The 20117-nt window shown below is 55.3% G+C and overlaps 1 protein-coding gene across 1 annotated transcript; it reads left to right on the forward strand.

Annotated features, from left to right (window-relative positions):
- Positions 1-1693: 1693 nt before the first annotated feature.
- Positions 1694-15112, forward strand: PRDM12 (PR/SET domain 12; the record flags this gene model as incomplete). Its single annotated transcript, XM_081066209.1, has 5 exons — positions 1694-1916; positions 3678-3868; positions 5244-5399; positions 13263-13374; positions 14706-15112. 5 exons carry the CDS (start codon positions 1694-1696, stop codon positions 15110-15112), a joined length of 1089 nt encoding a protein of 362 aa, XP_080922335.1.
- Positions 15113-20117: the final 5005 nt, after the last annotated feature.

Raw genomic sequence — 20117 nt, forward strand, 5'->3', positions numbered from 1 at the left:
GGAGAAGGCCTGGGGAACCGGCTTCCTCCTGAGAACCCAGGACCCCAACCTCCACCCCGTGTCCAGAAAACCCGGTTCTGTTAATGGAACCTGAAATTTCAGGGGCGGGGTACAAGGGCTGAGGAGCTCAGCAGGTGAGGGAAGTGTCCCCATGCCTCCCTGTCTCCCTCCCGCCTCTAGGGTTGGAGTCAGGGCTAACTCTGGGAGGTGGCAAAGCCTGCAGGAAGCAGTGGCCTTCTCCCTTGGCTCCCGGCTCTGCAGTTCCCTGTGTCCAGATAGAGACTGAGAAAGACAGGGCGGGCCCTGCCGGTGTCTTGGAAGTACCGTGCAGAAAATCTTCTGGTGGGATGGGGGGGGGGGCAGAGGAGCTGGGAGGAAGGGAGAGAAGAGGGAGGTCAGAAAAAAGCGAGCCAGGAGGCAAGAAGTGCGGGAATGCAGAGAGCTTCCCTTGGTGGCAACCGGGAGAAGGAGCCGGCGCGCACGGCGCGCACCGCAGCCTGGCTCGGGGCTGCCTGCAATTTCGGGAGGCGCAGCTCTGGGCACGGCTGCTCTCACTCAGGATGGTCCCGGCACCCCTTTGCATCCCTCCTGTATCCGGCAGGAAAGTCTTTTCTGAGCAACCGGCGGCTAATTCGGATTTCAGTCTGCCCTTCCCGACCCCTACCTAACCCACTTTGGGCCGGGAACCGGTCGCGCACGAAGCGGTGGCAGGCCTGGCCCAGCCCCGACGGCGGCCGCCGTCCCGCCCCACAGCCCTCGCGGCCCGGGGTGGGTTTCCCGCCCGGCAGGAAGCGGGGCGAGCGGGGCGGCTGGAACGGCCCGTTTGAAGCGAAGCGCCGGCTTCCGCAGCGCCATTCGCGGAGGAGATGAGCGCGGCCCGCGCGGGGCCTGCGGGTTCTGGAGGGACAGCCACAGTCCGGCTCGGGGCCCCGAGAGTCCAGGGCCCGCCCGGGAAAGGAGCTGGGGAGCGGTCCGGGACAGGACGAGGAGCGCAGGTCCGGCCTGGGACAGTAGGTGAGCGGGGCCCGCGGGGCCGAGGCCAGCGTGTCCTCCCGCCCAGGGCGTCCTGAGTCCGAGCGAGCCCCGCTGCGCCCCCGCCCCGGCCCATCCCCTCCTCTCGTCGCCGCGGGCTGAGCCTCCCTCCCCGCCTCGCGCTTCCCACGGGGAGAGGAGGAGGAAGAGGAAGGGGGGAGGAAGGGCCGGTAGGGGCGGGAGGAGGGAAGGGGGGGCGCTGGTGGCTAAGGCTCCTGGAGCCCGGCTGGGTACAGCAAGTCTGTCCTCCGACGTCAGGGCGTCATTAATAACCAATTAGGAGGGTCACTGAGGCTCCTATAAAAGCGCTGAGATTTTGCCAAGGGGAAGACCGTCCGGGCTGGGTGTGCGACGGGCAAGCGCGTCCGAGAGCCCCTGGCCGCCGCAGTTTCCCCGCAGCCCCCGCCTGCCACCCACCCGCCGCCCCGCGCGGCCCCCGCCCCCCGCGCCGCCTCTGCCATCGCTGCGGCTCTTCCCTTCTCCTCTGCGCCTCGCTCCCCCGCGTTCACTTTCCTCCCGCTCCCTCTCGCCCTCCCCCGCTCCTCGTCCCTTTCCTCCATCACAGCCCTCTTCTCGCGCCCCTCCGCTCCCCCGTCTCCCGCCACATCCCCACGTCTGCCCGGCCGTCCGTGCCCCCGGCGCCGCGAGCCCCGGGCCGCCCATGATGGGCTCCGTGCTCCCGGCCGAAGCCCTGGTGCTGAAGACCGGGCTGAAGGCGCCGGGGCTGGCGCTGGCCGAGGTCATCACCTCCGACATCCTGCACAGCTTCCTGTACGGGCGCTGGCGCAACGTGCTGGGCGAGCAGCTCTTCGAGGACAAGAACCACCACGCCAGCCCCAAAACAGCCTTCACCGCCGAGGTCCTGGCTCAGTCCTTCTCTGGCGGTGAGTTGTGCCGTCGGGGCCGGTCGCGTCCGTTCCTCCCGGCGGCCCTCGATTCCCCGCCCGGGGGACGGTCCCCCCGCGGCGGGGACATGGGGCGTTGAAGCTGCTTGCGCGCCAGCCTGGGCGTCCTAGATGCCGCGTGTGCCTCAGTTTCCCGTAAGCCGAATCAGGACCGGGTGGAGAACAGCTCCGCAGCCCGCGGCTTGGAGAAGGATCGCGGAGCCCAGGGTGCCGGCTCTCAGACCCCGCGCTGCCCTGCCCGCCCCTCGCCCCTTTGAGCAGGCCGGTTCCGGCATTTAAAGCCTTACTAGGCGTGTAATAGCAGTTGACTCAAAAAGAAGGGGTTTTAAATTCATTTAGTTAACTTGGGCTTGACCCGCGAAAGTTCCCACTTCAACCAAGAACTTTAAAAGGCAGCAGGGGCTGGAGAGGGGGCGGAGGGCGGGCAGGCGGGGAGAGAAAGCCTCCGAGAGAGTGAGGGAGAGAAAGAGAGCAAAAAAAGTTTCTTTTCTTTAAGATGTCTCAAGTTCTTATTCCTCATTCATCAACCAGCAAACAATATCTTTCCCCCGGCACTGGCATCTCTGTGCGTCGTCCTCTCTTCCCCCTTTTCGATTTCTGTTCCTCTCTTAATTTACCGTGCAGACTAATTCCACTTCCATTCACGCTATGTCAACCATCTAATCCCCCCCCTTTTGTAAGGGGAATTCCTCGGCCCCTTTTAAACAAGTCCCCTCCGCATTGAGCTACAATTTACTGCTACAGCATTCTTCCAGGGCTAATGAATTTAGAATTAGCAATTTCTTTCGAATGGAGCCCAATGAATGCGATCACTTTAACAGCGTGACAAATTGCCAACCTCTCCGCAATGGACACCGTTTAACCCCCCCCTTTCAGCTGGCCGGCTCGCAGGGTATTTTCCCAGGTAGCTTAGAGGGGAACCTTGTAAGACATGGAGGCCGCCCCTGGGCGCCTCACCGCTCCCACCCCGGCTGCCAGGTCCAACAGGGGGACCCCCAGGGGTTCGGGGCTGCTTCCGCTCTTCCCTGCCCAGAGAGGCGACTTCAGGACTCGCCTGGGCCCGGGCACCGCCCTTCATGGCACCCGGATCCTGGGTACACAGAGCGGCCCAGACACGCCTGTGGTCACACAGAGAGCTCAGAATCTGGCCCAATGCTGCTCGAGTGGCTTTCGAGGCTCCATGGCCTCTCAGCCCCAGGTCTGTCCCCAGCACTGCCAACCTGCCCCTGGCGCAGGGCCTCCGGCACCCCAAAAGGAGTCAGAGCCCCTGACGGTGTCCAGGGTCCTGGTCCCACGGTGCCCTGTGCGTCCTGCCGGGACACGCAGTGAGCTCCGCAAGTGACCAACGGAAGACCCCAGGACGGGATTGGACCGAGTGTCGGCTTGGTCATCACCTCCTCATGGGAGCTGGCCTAAGTTTACCCATTTGTAAAACTACTCACTGTGGTTAGGTCGGTAGTTCTTAAACTTTTCTGGGGTGGAAGGCAGGGGAAATTATGGGTGCTTTGAGAATTCGTGGAGAAACTGAAAAAAAAAAAAAAAACCTCCTACAAATGATCCCCCCAAAGCAGCGGGTTACAAACAGAACCCTGGTGACTGAGCCTCCATACCCTCCACTCCCCCACAAACACCCGGAGTGACTTCTGCAGAGTCATTCTGGGGCGGGCTTGGGATTGGTGGGCCGGGCAGGATGGGCTGGGTCCTCAGGCTCTGACCCAGTGCCCCGCCCCACGGCCACAGAGGTGCAGAAGCTGTCCAGCCTGGTGCTGCCGGCCGAGGTGATTATCGCGCAGAGTTCCATCCCCGGCGAGGGCCTCGGTATCTTCTCCAAGACGTGGATCAAGGCGGGCACCGAGATGGGCCCCTTCACTGGCCGAGTCATCGCCCCGGAGCATGTGGACATCTGCAAGAACAACAACCTCATGTGGGAGGTAGGCCAGGGTCCCGTGGGCACGGGTGGGAGCTGGCCTCCTGCCGCGGTGGCTTCCACTCTGCCCTCGCTAGCAGCTTTGGCTACTCTGGCCCTGCCGCTCCCCAAGGCGGGACCCTATGCTGCTGGATCCCTGGAGGTTCCTCCCCAACTTGCCCCCACACTCTCCCCCAGAGGCTTCATTCAGAAAGCTGATCCTCTTTCCTCTGGCCAACTCTAGGAAGCACAAGTTTTGTTGGTTTCGCTTCACAGAGGAGGGCACTGAGATCCAGAGAGGCCATGCCGCTTGCCCAGGGTCCCACAAGTGCTGGGAGCCGTCTCCCAGCCACCTGCATTGTTTCCCACATCCCTGAAGCAGCATGGAAAGCCCCTCAAAGCCAGCCCTGGTCTGGGAGTGGGGTGGCTGCAATGGAGAACGAAGAGGGTGTGCTTTTTGGGAGTCCACTTCACCTTGACAGGACAATGACATTGGAAATGCTCATTGATGAACTGGCACCAAGTCAGCTTTCTGAGTCGGGGCCTGCATTTCTCCAGAATATCTCAGCAGCCCCATGAGTTATTATGCCCGTTTTACAGCAGGAAATTGAAGCTCAGAGAGGCTTCCATCCCAGGCCTTTTGATCTTCCTTCCTCCAAACAGTGCCAGATGCCAAGCAGGACCACCCTTAGGACAAAGCCACTCTCAAAGCATTTCCTCCTCTTGGGGCTTCCACCTGGCACAGGCCAAACTAGGGCACCGTCTCCCTAATCTCTTTTTCCCTCTCCTCAGAAGGCTCCCACCACAGCTCCCATTTGGCAGACGCTGGAGGAGCTTAATATGACCAATACTGCACCTGGTCACAGGAATGGGAGAAAGGGAACAGGCGGGTGGCCCAGAGACCGCTCCTAACCTCATCCCCTTCCTCCCCGGAGGTCTGGGCCAGTGGTAACTCTCTCCACTTGTTGCTGGGTTAGGAAGCTGGGGTCCAGTTTGACCTATGAATACCCCTGGCAGCGCCCAGGAAGGGGCTTGAGCCAAGCCAGGTGCCACAGTGAGCCAGCCTTATCTGTGCAGGTTCCTGTGTCCCATCTGGACCTGGCCGGGCAACTCCCCAGAGAGCTAGCTAGATGCCATTTTGTCTGGTCAGTGATCCCTCGGAGACCCTTTTCTTCTGGGGATGGGGAGGACATGACGCCCTGTTGGCCACGTCTAGCCGGCTGGCCTCAGGCAAGCCACTGTGCCACGCTGAGCCTCCTTTCCCTCAGCTGGAAAGCCGAGATAATAAGTGCTGTGTCCACTTCCTGGGGCCGTTGTGAGGATAGGGAGAGTGTACGTGGATGTGCCCGGCATGGGCCCCACACCCTGCCTCACCGGGTCCCTGACTCACCCGCTCTCAGGTGTTCAATGAGGATGGCACGGTGCGCTACTTTATCGACGCCAGCCAGGAGGACCACCGAAGCTGGATGACCTACATCAAGTGCGCACGTAACGAGCAGGAGCAGAACCTGGAGGTCGTCCAGATCGGCACCAGCATCTTCTACAAGGCCATCGAGGTGAGGGGGGGCGCTGTTGTGTGGGGGCCGTGGGGGAGCTGCCTCCGCGCACTGCGCTGGGAGGAGGCACATTGACACCGGCCCAGCTGGCCCTGCCCAGGCTGGGGGCTGCGGCCCACGTGTCCTGGTCTTCAGGAGCGTGGCCTCTGGGCAGGCTTTCTGCTGCAGATCAGGAAGGACAGGACTGCTGACTTGATGCCACTGTCTGTGCCGTGAGCCTCTCGGCAGTGAGGTCCCCGGGCACCTGCTGAGGCTGTGCTGGGCGTCAGAGGCTAAGGCACCGGCAGGCGGCCCAGGGGACACGTTTGAGTGGGAGCGGGGGCGTTGCGTCTGCTCCATTTTAGCTGTGCGTTGTCCCCCTTCCTGCACGCGTGGGGCACCGCTGACACGTGGCCGTGGTTCTAGTCTGTTGTCACATGCTGATCGCTCATGGTGTCAGGTTGCTCCTAGAGGGTGTACATGCATTTTCCTGTTTAATCCCCACGCATGTAATCCACGAGGGAGTGTCCTGCTCTTAGCTACAGTTTACAGACGAAGAAACTCAGCCTTGGTGGCAGGCAGGCTCAGGAGGTCCTACGGGGCCTCGGGGGCAATGTGAACACTAATGCCATGCTGGGTAAAGCTTCTCAGAGAAGAGAGACAGGGAGAGAGAGCAGACAGATAACTATCATGTCCGTGGTCGGGTGGCAGGGAGCTAAGCCAGACTCAGGGCACGAGAAGGCTGGAGGACGGGAGAAGGAGGTGTTCCGGCAGGGATGGGGGTGCTTGTGGTAGCCAAGGGGGGGCCACCCTGTTGGGACCTCCCCTGACAGGGTCCCTTCTCTGACAGCAGGAAATTTGCTTAGTGTCTGGCCCAGGAGGAGGCGAGCTGCACGGCCCCCCTCCCCGTGGCAGGTTGTTGGTGAGCGCACTGAAAGGATGGTGGGGCTCTTCTCCCCACACTTGTCTGGACCTCATGCAGCGCTTACTGGTGGGGAGCAGCGCAGTGCTTCTTGGGGTGGGGCTGGGCTTGGCTGAGTTTTTCAGGTGGTCTGAAGGAGCCTTCTGAGAGTCGGAGAAGAAGAACAACTTCCTTTTAGTCCATGCTCCATTATCTCCCTGCAACTCAGAACTCCAAGTCTTTCCAAAGCCCTGGGGGCACAGAGCCTGGTGGCTTCTGGGGCTGAGGTCCCGTTGTCCCTGAATAACCAGGCCCTAGGGACTCTCCTAGGAATGAGCCCCAGAATGGCCTTTGCCTGGGTCCTGGGGTGGCCAGCTTGGGGCGGGAGGAGCGGGGGCACGGGGACCCTGGGAGGACCAGGAAGTGGAGGGTAAGGAAAGGTAAGCATTCCTGGACTGGGCTTCCAGGAAGGAAGTACAACTGGTGATGGTAGGACTGAAGGTGGCTCAGGCCCAGGACAGAGGTGGTTCCTGTGTTCTAGCTGGCTGTCAGCCTGTGGGGGCAAGGGTTTCCCACCCGACGTCCCGGCATCAGCCTCAGGTGTGGCTGAAGCCGCTTCTCACAGAGCGCATCCTCCCCGCGCCTCGGCCCTTCTCACCGTCTCACACTCATCCTCACGTGTGTGTGCAGCTGCCCAGCCTTCCTGATAGAGACGAGCCAGCGGGGGGCCACACACACCATCCGCCCTCTGGCCCCGCAGGCGTGCACACAGGAGACAGACTAGGAGTGCCTGCGTGATTCTAGCAGGAGGGCTCCCGGCTGAGGCACACACAGGACTGAGTCTCACCTCACTGCGCACCGTCTCTCATCACGCGCCCATCACGCTGGCTGAAAGCCGAACAGTGTCAGGAAACAGTAATAGACAGTTAGACAGAAATTCAGACTCAGAGGGCAAGGTGGCCGAAGCGGACCTCCAAGGAGGGACCTGGGTTTATAAGATTTTCTTTTTCAATTTTTAAAATTTTATTTATTTTTAAGTATGTATTTCCAGGACCCATCAGCTCCAAGTCAAGTAGTTGTTTCAATCTAGGTATGGAGGGCGCAGCTCACAGTGGCCCATGTGGGGATCGAACCGGCGACCCTGGTGTTAGGAGCATCATGCTCTAACCAACTGAGCTACCCGGCTGCCCCATAAGATTTTTGAAAAGTCACCTATTTTGGATAAGGAATTTAACTTGATAAGAGAAGAAGGGGGGAAGAAATTTTATCATATATTGATAGGTAGACAGCACCAATTTGGCCATTAATGTTTTTACAGAGTTAGCAAGCCTGCAGAGAAAGGACTATTGGAGAGAGAGACAAGGAAACATAAAATATCACCCATTTTATTTTTAGTAAGTGAAGTTGGGCACTTTTTTTTGTAGTGGCAATTTTCTCAAACTGTGTGGCAATGTCACATTCCACCTACTAGACTAAATGTGTGTCGACCTATGTGGCCACCATGCCGCAGGGCTGAGGCCAGAGCTCACGAGGCCCTTCTAGTCTTGGCCAGAAGAAATTGCTGCCCCCGGGCCACCCGCAAGATGCCTCTGGAATAGGTCGGTCTGTTGTGTGCGTCGGTCTGTTCTTTGTGTGTGTGAGAGTTAGTCAAGGAGGGGGGCCTTGGCGTGACCTGTTGTTTTAATCTTCCTGTCACTTTCAAAACTATTTATATTTCATAACAGTAACCCATTACCTGCTGAAAACATGGGAAGGAACGTCTTTTCTAGATAAGTGAAATATACTATTACTGTTCCCACAATGACAAAATGACAGCCCTGCAAACGGAGACAGGGGCGGTGGGGTTCTCAAGGCCAGCCTGTCAATGGAGAATCCCCAGACCAGAGTGACATCCCTGGGCACCCTCCCTGCTCACTCTAGTCACGAAGAATTTACTACATGCTCGGGTGCCTAAAACAACACTTCTAGCTAGTGGGCCCAGAAGGTTGAATGAATAATTCTTTCTGCAGGTGATGGGAGCTGGTTTGAAAGGGGAACACATAGACCCAGTTCTCCCAGGAAAACAAAAGCCGCTCCCCAGGAGGCAAGATGTTTGACTCCAAAACTCAGCACAAGAAAGGGATGTAGGAATAAGTCATGAAAGTTTTGGATTTGGAAACGGGGAAGAAAATTCCCAGTCTTTCCCCTCTTTATTTTATTTTTATTATTATTATTTTTTTTAAACAGGACTTTATTGGGGAACAGTGTGTACTTCCAGGACTTTTTCTTTTTTTCCAAGTCAAGTTGTTGTCCTTTCAATCTTAGTTGTGGAGGATGCCATTCAGCTTCAAGTTGTCCTTTCAGTCTTAGTTGTGGAGGGCGCAGCTCAGCTCCAGGTCCAGTTGCCATTACTAGTTGCAGGGGGTGCAGCCCACCATCCCTTGCGGGACTCCAGGAATTGACCTGGCAACCTTGTGGTTGAGAGCCCACTGGTCCATGTGGGAATCGAACCGGCAGCCTTCAGAGTTAGGAGCACCGAGCTCCAACCGCCTGAGCCACCACCGGGCCGGCCCATTCCCCTCTTTATTTTTTAGAAAAGTACTGTGCCCTGCAATGTGGGCTTTTGTTTTTCACTGCTTTCCTTCTCATTTCAGGCAGTTGAGGTCTTTTTTTCTTTTTTTCTTGGAGCCCGTAGCACTCTCTCTCCTTTTCTTGGCTCTGTGAGGATAAGCACGTTTTCCTTTGACCTTGCTCATCAGAGGATGCAATTAAAATGCTCTGCTTATTAATAACACTGCCTTCGTGGAGCGTTTACCAGGTGCAGCACCTGCTGAGGGTCTTAGCAACTTTTTAGAATTAGAATCCTCTCGGCCCTGTGAGGTGCTCTTTCTCTCCGCATTTTCATGACCGTGAAACTAGGGTTCAGGGAGATCCTGGGAGGTTGCTGAGTTGTGATTAGAATCCAGGCCTGTGTGACCCCACTGTCGCCGTGCCGTGGGGCCTCCCTGGCCAATATCTATTTGCTGGAACTCTATTAATTGGTGTGTCAGGACATCTGTGGTACAGTGGAAATTGATATTTGTCCAGATGACTCAGATCTTTCTGGATGACGGCTTCTGTACCGCCAAGGGAAGGGGAGGGCAGCAGAGCCTCCTGGGGGCATGTTCAATAGTGTGACGGGAATTCAGACTAGGAAAACAAACTCAAAACCCCATCATTTCCATTTATAATAGAAATTCAGAAATGGGGCAGGACAAAACTTGTGGGCTGGTAGGGAAGGTAGAAGCCTGAGTTCAGAGTTGATGTAATTTGCCAATGAAAGACTCGGGTCCTGATATTCCCCCCGAGTGGTGGTGATGTGGATTTTAGGGTACGGGACTCAGTTTTTCTGAGAATTACTTGGTTTACTGCATGTCCTGAGTCAGGCCCTGCTCTCCAGAAAAGTGAGTGGATTCTGGTTCTCTGAGCTGCAGTGGAGAGCCCTGGCCGGACGAGGCTGGAGTGTTGGTCATAAAGAAATAGCGCTAGTGGGGCCGTAAAGAGACAGGCCTGCCAGGGACTGGGGCCGGATTCTGCTCTTAGGCGGTGGGGCTGGTTATTATCTGGAGGAGCCTGGGGGCCTCCAGATAATAGTTCCAGGATCTCAGGGAGCAGGCTGCCTGTTCTCCCCAGGCCTCCTGGTTCTGCTCCCCAGGTGGTTGCATGAGGGGTGCCCGGGAGCAGGCAGAAACCAGAGTTCTGGGTCAGCGGCTGCTGCTGGTTTCCCAGGGTTTTGAAGGGCAGAGAGACTCCAATTCACGGCCTCTGTGCGGTGATGCTGCTTTCCCGGGTGCTGCCTTGAAAGCTAGTAGCTTCTCACTGCCGGAGGATATGTGTCATTCTCAATTCCAGTAGGTTCTTCTTAATAGATTTCCTCTTTAAAAAATATTTTTTATAAAAGTAACATGTGCTCATTATTTTTTAAAAAATCAGATGCATCATGTAGAAAATGAAAGTCACTCTGCCGTCCTGTTGCTCCCCACGAACCTTAAATCCGCAGTTTTAGTATATGTGCTGCCGAAGCGAGCACTAAATCAGCAGCTGTAATAGTCTCAAAATGACAAACCCTCTTGGGGAAAGACACGCAGAAAACCGGCCACAGTGGCTGGATATCCAGAGTGGGAGAGAGTTACTTTTCATTATACACCCTTTTATTTACATATTCACATTTTTGTCCATGGGTCCGCATCACTTTTAATTTTTTTAATTAATTAGTAAAATTAATTTTAGTCCATTTCAAAAAAATGTTAGTAAATAAATGACTCCCCGTTTTATTGAAACAGTCAATCCTGATGCTCTTAGTTAAAAAAGAATATTCCCAGTCAGCATTTTGAATAGTAATATTCAGATTCTGTGCACATTCTTGGCTCCTCATTCATCATCCCCAGTTTTGTTGTTATACTTATTTTATATTTAATGATGATTGTTATTATCAATTAAAATTAAAAGGCCGGTGTTGACTCAGGTATTTGAATTCCCAGACCTCGCTCTGGCAGTGGAGAGGCAGCTCAGGGTAATGTCAGCCGCAGGTTTGCTGACTCCGCATCTGTGCTCTCCAGGGGGAGATGGGATTGGGAAGCTGTGCCCCCCCCCCCCCCCCCGTGTGGGGCTGGTGTCTTTGGGACATGCTGGCTCTTGTCGGACAGTGAAGGCAGAGCTGTGGGTCACTTTGGGCTTTCATGGTGCCAGCAAACCCATGCCACACTGCAGGCTCTGTGGGATGCCTGCGGGACTCCATGCAGCAGAGATGGCTGCCAGCTTCTCTGAGAGGTTAGTGAGCTCAGAGAAAATCATAACAAGCCCTTCTGTGTATCAGTCCTGCAAAGAGCTCTGTGTGCTTGGTTCCACTGAACCCCGACAGGCACCCAGTAAGGGGCGCCAGAGAAATGGTGCTGTTCCTCCTTTCTGGTTGAGGAAACTGATCCCAGGGACATGAGACAACTTGCCCATATGCTCAGCAGGTGGGGAGCCTGAGTGGGCGCCAGCATGGCCTGAGCTGGAACCCTCTGCAGCACTGTCTCCTGAAGGGAGGGGCATGTTCAGACCGTCTGATGGGCTGGTTGCTTTACAACCATGATGGATCAAGTCCGGTTTCATCTGAGAATTGAAGCCAGGGTTTGGGCCAATGTTGGAGGTGACTTACAATTAGAGTCTTAGAGTTGGGGGACCTCGGGGACTTCCAAACCCTTCATTTGAGGCAAGTGACTTGCCTAAGTTCACCCAGAGACCCAGTGACGGAAGACCCATGTGCAGTGTCTCTCGGAGAGTGGTTTGCTTCCTGATGAATTTATCTGAAATATCTTAGTTCCATCTGCTCTTTTCTAAGGGGCTCACGAAACCTCTCTCCTCATTGCCCCTTTTCCAGAAGGGGCTCCAGCTCTGACCTGGTGCCCTCCTGGACAGTGGCCATGACAGCGAATGACCAGAGATGCCTGGAGGGCTTTCACTGTGGTGCCGGCTTTCTCTGAGGCACTGCCTAATTTTTCTTGGGCTCAGAGACTGCACCTTGTTTTCCCTATTCCAGCTCTGTCAGTCTGAGCTGGCACGGCACCCTCTGCCCGGCTTGCCATCACTCCCTGCCCCCGGGCTTGATGCGATGCACGTGGACTGCGTGGCTTGTGGAGACGGGGCGCGGTGACCCCTGGCTCAGCCAGGGGGATCCCAGTCACGTCGGCCCCTCGCACGTTCCTCTTCCCACCCTGCCTCTGCTTTCAGGAGCTGAGCTGGCTCTGACCAGAGGAAGAAAGGTGTGGTGAACAGAAGTTTCTGAGTATGGTGGGGGTCGGGGGCCAGAACTAGATGGAAGGGGCGGAGCCTCTCTGACCGCGGAGACCAAAGGAAGGTCCTGTACTGGTGGGATTTCAGACACCCCTAGGTGGAACCCCATGTGACCTTTTGTGCTTCACTAAAGGAGGATCCACCAGGAAAACAAACCAGCTGCTGCGCGTGGGTGTCCAGCTTGCTTTCTCTGGGCAGAGCAGAGTGACCCCCAGGATGGGTGCCAGAGCCAGCTCTTGTGGGGTCCAGGCCTCGAGAGGGTGATGGGCTGTCCCCTCTCTCATTTACTCTGGCTTGCTGGGGCCTGAGGGTTCCCCACTTGGCAGGGGTAACTGGCTTTCACCAAAGGCCTAGGGAGCCCTTTGGGTTTCCCTGGGTGTGGAATACAGTCAGCCCCACCTCAGGAACAGGCCTTCCTCAGGCTCCCTGGATCGTCACTGCAAATCCTCCTTCCCGACGGCCTTTGCCATTTTCCTGGGGCAGGTCCTCCCCTGGGAGCAGAGCCCTGTCACCATTTGTGGAGCGCTCTGCCAGAAACCTTGAACATAGCAAAATGGATTCTTAAGGCTGTGTGCCCCAGTATTTCTGAGGTGGAGGCATTCATCAACCCGAGGGCTCCTTTCTAGCACTTTCCACGAGAGCCCTGTGATGGGAGAGCAGTACGTGTGATGTGGTTCCGCCTGTGGGTGCTTTGGATGAGAGCTGTTTCCAAAACATCATCAGGCAGGGTGCAACTAAGTACCATAGGGTGCCCACGCTCCTTGGGAGCAGCCTCAGGGCTGGCTGACTCTTGTACCCCTCGGTAAGAAATGAAAGTTTCCTAGCTTTTGGTCTCCCGTTACTTCTGCTTGTTGCAAGGCTTCTGTTCTGTTGTTGTCAGCTGGGGAGCACTTGTATGGCCAGGAGGCAGCTCTGTTCCCAGCAGCAGAGCTAGGACGGAGATGGCAAGAATCCTGGGCAGGGAGAGGAGACCAGAGCATCTCCTGTGATTGCGCAGCTTGGCCGGCTTGGCGGAAACGGATCCTAAGTGGCTTTGTCAGGGCTGAGATGGGAGCCACATCTCCACGGCAGGCACCAGGACAGCCACCTCCCGGCTGTGAGGGGAAGAGCCCAGAGCCCTACCTCTTACCCCACCCCCAGCCCCACCCTGCTGCCTCCCTGACTTCCTGTCTTCTCCTTCTTTGCAGATGATCCCTCCAGACCAGGAGCTGCTGGTGTGGTATGGGAACTCGCACAACACCTTCCTGGGTATCCCCGGTGTGCCTGGGCTAGAGGAGGAGCAGAAAAAGAACAAGCATGGTAGGTATTCTCCATGGGGCCATGATGACAAAGGACCCATGGAACCCAGTGTGTAGGTGGTGGGGTAGCAGGAAGGCTCTTGGCCTCCAGGGATCCTGGCTCAACCTCCATCTCCACTGAGCACATGGAACTTTCTGTTGATGCCTTTGGAGCCACCACCGTGGTCCAGGAATGGGTGGAAGGCAATTCTCCTGTTTTCTGGCCAGAGCAGACTAGGGGCAAATGGCCGTGGTGGTGGTACACCAGAGAGGCAGGATAAGCAAGGGGCCAGGCTGTGGGAGCCTGGATTGAGTTCCAGGCCTGCTGGGCAATCTTGAGAATGGCTCTGTGACTCAGTTTCCCTATCTTTAAGGGAGAGGTGGGGTAAGATGATCTCTAAGCTCCCTTCCAGCTCTGACACTCTGCCTTTCCCTGTCCTGTCTCTGGTGCCTGGCCTGGCACAGAGTAGGCGCTTAGTGTAAACCTTGACAGTATGTGTGTTGGGGGGATGCTGATCATCATGCCAGAGATCATTTGCTCAAGACCTATTTTGTGCCAGGAATTGGGCTAAACCTTCTACGGGTATTGCCCCACTTGGTTCCTGGGAAAACCTTTCTGAAATTTGATTACCCTTAATTTTAGAGGATGAACTTGAGGTTCATGGATTATTGCTTACAGAGCCTTGCTTTGCAGCCGATGTTTACAATCAGTAATTTCTCTGATCCTTACAGCAGACTTATGGAGGTGATGCTATTATTCACCTCCATTTCAGGGGTGAAGAAAGTGAGGTGCAGTTCCTTGATCCGCAGTAGGCACTCAGTAAATATTTGTGGGATGAAAAAAATGAAAGAAGTTTTCTGATGGGGGAGGGGTTATAATAGTTACTTCTATTTATGGAAGGCTACTATGAAGCAGGCACTAACCATCCATGGGCTAAAGCAGGTAAAGTGTTCAATACACAGTAACTTTCAACAGATGTCAACTTTGTGTGATCATCTCCAGTAGTCCTGTAGAGTCCCTTGAGGTCATAGTAGGCTCCCATTTTACAGATGAGAAAGTTGAGGTTTAGTGAGGCTAAGTCTCTAAGTCTCCGAAGTCTCACAGCATGGTCTGGAGTCCAGCCAGGGCCCTTGCTGCCGGTCCCATCACCCTGTCAGCGCCCCACATCAGTTGCCTGGGAACCATCCATTGATCAGAGGCGGATGGGACCCTGGGAGGATCGCATGGGGTGGGGGTGAGGGTGCCGGGGTGCCAGGCAGCAGCAGCACGATTCTAACAGGGCTGCTCTCTCTTCCACCTTCCTGCCTACCCTTCGCCCCACTCTTCGTCCTCCCTCCCGCCCTCGTGGCCAGAGGACTTCCACCCCACAGACTCCGCGGCGGGCACTGCGGGCCGCATGCGCTGCGTCATATGCCACCGTGGTTTCAACTCGCGCAGCAACCTGCGCTCGCACATGCGCATCCACACTCTGGACAAGCCCTTCGTGTGCCGCTTCTGCAACCGCCGCTTCAGCCAGTCATCCACGCTGCGCAACCACGTGCGCCTGCACACGGGCGAGCGCCCCTACAAGTGCCAAGTGTGCCAGAGCGCCTACTCGCAGCTGGCCGGCCTGCGCGCCCACCAGAAGAGCGCGCGCCACCGGCCTCCCAGCGCCGCGCTGCAGGCGCACTCGCCCGCCCTGCCCGCGCCGCACGCGCACGCGCCCGCGCTCGCCGCCGCCGCCGCCGCCGCGCACCACCTGCCGCCCATGGTGCTGTGAGTGCGGCGCCGGCCGCGCGCCCCTGCCCGCGTGCGACCCCGCCTCCCTGGCCGCGGCGCCGTGGTTCCTGGCCGCGCTTCTCCGGATTAGACCTCAGGGCCGCGCGCGCCCCAGGAGGGACCCCCAGGCGTGACCCCCAGGCGTACACTCTCTGCTCAGTTTCGCAGATGAGGACACTGGGAATGACGTTTTCTTTCCCGGGCCACCCAGATGGTTGCAGTTGCTCGCCTCTTTTTGGGGTCCCCTTAACCAGCCTAACCTCTGATCCCCCTCCTGCTGTCGAGATGGCCGCCCAAGTTGGCATTCCCCTTGGGGGCGGCAGGAGAGGGGACTGAAAGTCTCAGAGCACCCTCAACTGCGGAGGAGACTGCCACCTCCCTTACGGAGAGCTGCGTGCTGGGGATGGAGGGACAGCGACCTCGCTGCCCCCGTGTGGCCTGGCGTGCGCGCCCATCTGTCTCCTCCTCCTGTCTTTTGGAACTGGTGTCCTGCACAGACACGAACTTGGGGGAAACCTGTGCTGCCCTGTGGGGAGGGGCGTGGGGCTTCTCTCCTTCAGGCCACCTCCCCCCCCCCAACCCGGCTCCCTGGGGAGGCTTGAGGCACGAATACTTGGCAATGTTGAGAGTGAAGGCAAAATGGGAATCCACTGTGGGACCCCACGGAAGGCCTTGCCCCTCTTTGGGCCTCAGTTTCCCCTTTCCCCATCTGCAAAAGAGAGAATTGGACCTAGGCCTCCTCCCCTTGGGCTCTGACATCATGCTTGGGAAGGGGAAATTTCCCTGCGTGTCCACGCCACGCTCCAGCGAGAGGAGGGCCAGACTGGCTTGCCTGCCGGGAAAGCACTTCCGGGCTGTGCGCGATTGGGGGGCGGGCCGTTCCGTCCTGCTCTCCTACCCTCTCCTTGCTCCTTTCCAAGTTTCTCCAAGCTCCAGCCCTGGGCGCCCTCTGGTGTCATCTCTCCCACTTTGCAGTCCCGTAGGGCTTTTTGTAAGCTAAAGAAACTATAATATTAAAACTATAAAATGTATAGAGTTTTCAAGAAACTGTGTTCTGCTTCCAGAAAATGGTCACTTTAACTTTGTAAATATTTATCTAAAATGATATTTACAAAACTGTGATATATATATTATTTGATTATATATGTATAACTGTAAATACATTTGTACCTTTCTTGTATTCTAAAATAAAAATTACTGGGACCATTTATCACTTAGAATCTGAATGGGTCGACACTTTTGCCTATATGGAAAGGAAACGGGAAGTGCCTAGAAGCCGGAGAGGGGCCGGGAGGGGTTGTTCCGCTTACTGGTTGTGCCATCTGTAAGGACAGTTCTTTCTGTCACAACTTGGGTGTCAGCTCCCAAAGAGATGGCCACGGAGCAAAGCAACCAGAAACCTCGGAAGAGGCTGGGCTGATTCCTTTTGCTTTCTAGCTGACTCTCAAATATCAGCATCCCTCTTTGTCACAGCACCCCCCAAATTTTTACTTACTTTTTTTCTCATTTTCATGGGCAGCTTGAAGGAATTCAAGCAGCCAGTGGTCAGGATAAGATGGCCTCCAGGTGCCCTTAGAATTTCCGACGCCTAGAATTTCCAAATGCTCTGGGCACCCATTTTAGACCCTCCTTGAGGAGGATCAAAGAGCAGTGGGGCCATCAATGCAGGCGCTGGCTCCTCCCTCCAGGAGGCGTGTCACACTGGGGAGCATGAGTTCACAGCCACCTGTGCTCCAGCACATGCCGGCCTTGAGGGTGTCCGCCATCCAGCCCACTGGCGACCTCAGGCACACCTGTCCCTACATCCTCACCTGTGCACGCACCTGCAGACATTGGAATGCACACTTGAACACAGCCATCTCCTTTAGAGTTTCAGGTGTGGACTCCCAAAGACCTCTGCACTTTGAGAGACTAGTCCCGCACCTTGACAGGTGAGGGCATGGGCACAGATGTACACCAAATGTGTCCATTTGCAGGTCCCATCTGGGGGGTCCTTCCCAGGGCCCGTGGAAGAAGTCACCCTTGGTACTCGTCTCCCTCCTCCCGTCACAAACCTTGCCTCTCCTTCGATACCTCACCACTAGATTTCTGATGCCTCTGGTAGCCCCTGGTATTACCCTCCCCCCAGTGCAGCCTCTACCCAGGCCTCTTGTGCTGATGACCAAAGCTATCTGTCCTGAAACCCAGATTCCATGCCTCCCAGCCAGTAATGCTGGATTCCTAAAGAAGGGTCTGCAGAGAACTCGGGTGGCCCGTGATAAAACTAAATTGCTCTCCATCGGTCATTCTGTTCTGTGAAGTCCCAGCTAAGATCACAGGGCCAACCCAGTCTCCAGAACCCCTCTGGTGGCAGCAGGCTGTAAATGCAGACTAAAATGCACCTGATAAGTCTGCTGCTGCTGACCGGCTCCTATGGAAGTGGCCCTCCCACTCGCTGGAGATACAAGGATGAGCAGATAGGAACTGTGGTCCTGAAGAATTTGCTATACTCACAATTCCCTAGAAACGAGAGGCACAACACACCACGCAGGGCCACACGGGGAAGAACTAGGGTCAGTCAGGAGGCAGAGGGAGCAAAGGGAAAATGTGGGAAAGAACCTTTCCTACGGTTTCCATGGGAAGAAATGGGCAGGTGGGGTGGGCAGGTTTGGGATTGGCTAGTTTGAATTTCAGTGGGCTTTGACGCATTGGCGCTGTCCCCAGCTTTCCGGTACCTGGACCTGGGGTGATTAAGGCAGGTGGATAGTTGTTCAGATTATGAGGCTGAATTGCAGATAAATTGTTAAGGGAAGGCTTCTTGGAGAAGGTGATATTTGAGAAGGTGATATTTGATCAGAGTAAAAAGCAGCAACCCGCCACACAAGGGCCTGGGAGAAGAGAATTCCATGCAGAGAGCGCCAAAAAGCGCACAGATCCTGGGGTGATGATAAAGTTGGTGTGTGTGGAACCAGGAGGAGACCAGCACTTCTGGCAGCAGCGTAATGAGTAAGGACCAGGTTAGGAGGTGAGTGAGGTCAGAGTCGGGTCGGGGCTGCAATGATGAGTTTGGATTGTATTCTTAATGTAAAGGAAAGCCGCCAGAAGCCTTCTAAGTAGCAAAGTGGTTTAAATTGATCTGTTTTTAAAAGCTCCCTCCGGCTACTGTATGGAGATTGGATGGTAGGAGGAGCAAACACAGAATTAAGAAGACAAGCTAGGAGGTGATGTCCAAGGTTGACTGGCTTGGGGTGGTGGCCCTGGGATGTACAGATGGGGAAGTAGATCGATATGGGGGAATCTGTGAATGTTAGACCTGATCAGCCACTAAGAACACCTACGTAGTTAGAACTCACACTCAGACTTCGGGTCCCCACCTTTGTAGAACCTCACTGCCTAAATGTGGGCTCAGGAATCTCTGCTTCTAACAAGCCCCTCCTGGATGTGCTCTCTGTTTCCAGGTGCCCACTCGTCTCTGTGGTGTGAAGAGGCAAGTGTGATGCAGAGAGGGGAGCACTGGCCGGGAGTCTGGAGTCTTGAGTTCTAGTCCCAGCTGCAGGTCTGTTGTTGGGACTCAGTAACCCCAAACACCTGTCATGGATACCAGTGCCTACTTCCAACATGGGTCGACTCTGAGGAATAAGTAACATAATGTTTGTACAGCACTTAGCAAAGGACCAGGACCTCCAGAAGTGTTGATGAAGAGTGCAGGCTCTGGGGTAAAGCAGGTTAGGTGGCAGAAATACTGGCCCTGCTACCAGTTGCTATGGGAACTCTAGTCCATTTCGGGCCTTTATTTCTCCCTCTATAAAAAAGTATCTGCAAGGGATTGAATGTTTGTGTCCCCCCCACCCCTGATTCATGTTGAAATCTTAACCCCCAAGGTGATGGTATTAGGAGGTGCTTAGGTCATAAGGGTGGAGCCATCATGAATGTGATTAGTATCCTTATAAAAGAGACCCCAGAGAGCTCCCTCATCCCACCCCTTACACTGTGCCAGGACATAGTGAGAAGATGGCCATCTGTGAACCAGGAAGTGAGCCCTCATCAGACACCGAATCTCCCAGTGCCTTGATCTTGGCCTTTCCAGCTTCCAAAATGGTGAGAAATGAATTTCTGTTGTTTATAGGCCACCCAGCCTATGGTATTTTGTTATATCAGCCCAAACAGACTAAAACAGTACCCACAATTCCATTGTGACAGGCTCCATAAATGTGAGTGCCGTGAGAAGGGAGGGGCTCCATCCATCTCTCCCAGGATGAAACTGGATGATGTCAAGACTATCCCATTCTTGGTGTAGGGACATTCCCAGCTGGGCTACACCGACTCAAAGAACACCACCGCCCTCTTATGGCCAAGGCCAGAATCAATAGATGGACCCTTCTTACACTTTCTTGGCTGCTCACACTTTCCATTCAGGGCAGAGGGCCAGTGTCTGACCTGCCCACTTACCTGATGACCTGTGGGGCACTAGAATCGATATCATCTGCTGCCTCTCAGGGTTGGCTCTCTTGACAAGTGTAGACATGAGCTTTGTTTAGGTGAAAAAAAATGCTGTCTTTTTTTGAGATTTATCAAACAATTGATCTGATGCTTCTTCAGGAGGCAGCGAGCCTGATTTTGTGAACAGTGTGTGGGACTGATGCAACTTGTTTCATTTAATGATCTTTAGAGTCCGTGTGCATGAAGAATTGTCATGTCCAATTCCTTGAGGTTGAAACTCAGTTTGTTCTCAATGTTATCCACCACGTAGGGCGAGGGTGAGGGAGAGGGTAGTGGGGGCTGGGAGAAAGGACCAGGTAAACAGTCCCATAAAACAGAACATGGAGATACAGCTACACATACGTCGATGTGTCCCTGACCGAATCCTTAGAACAGCTCTGGGCACACACAGAGCGCTCAATTCACTGTGTGAGTAAATATAAGCAAAGATCTTTGTGTTGTGTGTGCACTTGCCTTTCCTATCAAATACACCTGCCTTGCAAGGTTTGAATGGTTTCTAGACGGTTTCTTGTTTTTACAAAAGAAAT

The sequence above is a fragment of the Rhinolophus hipposideros genome (genome assembly GCF_964194185.1).
Source record: "Rhinolophus hipposideros genome assembly, chromosome: 11".
NCBI classification, from domain to species: Eukaryota; Metazoa; Chordata; class Mammalia; order Chiroptera; family Rhinolophidae; genus Rhinolophus; species Rhinolophus hipposideros.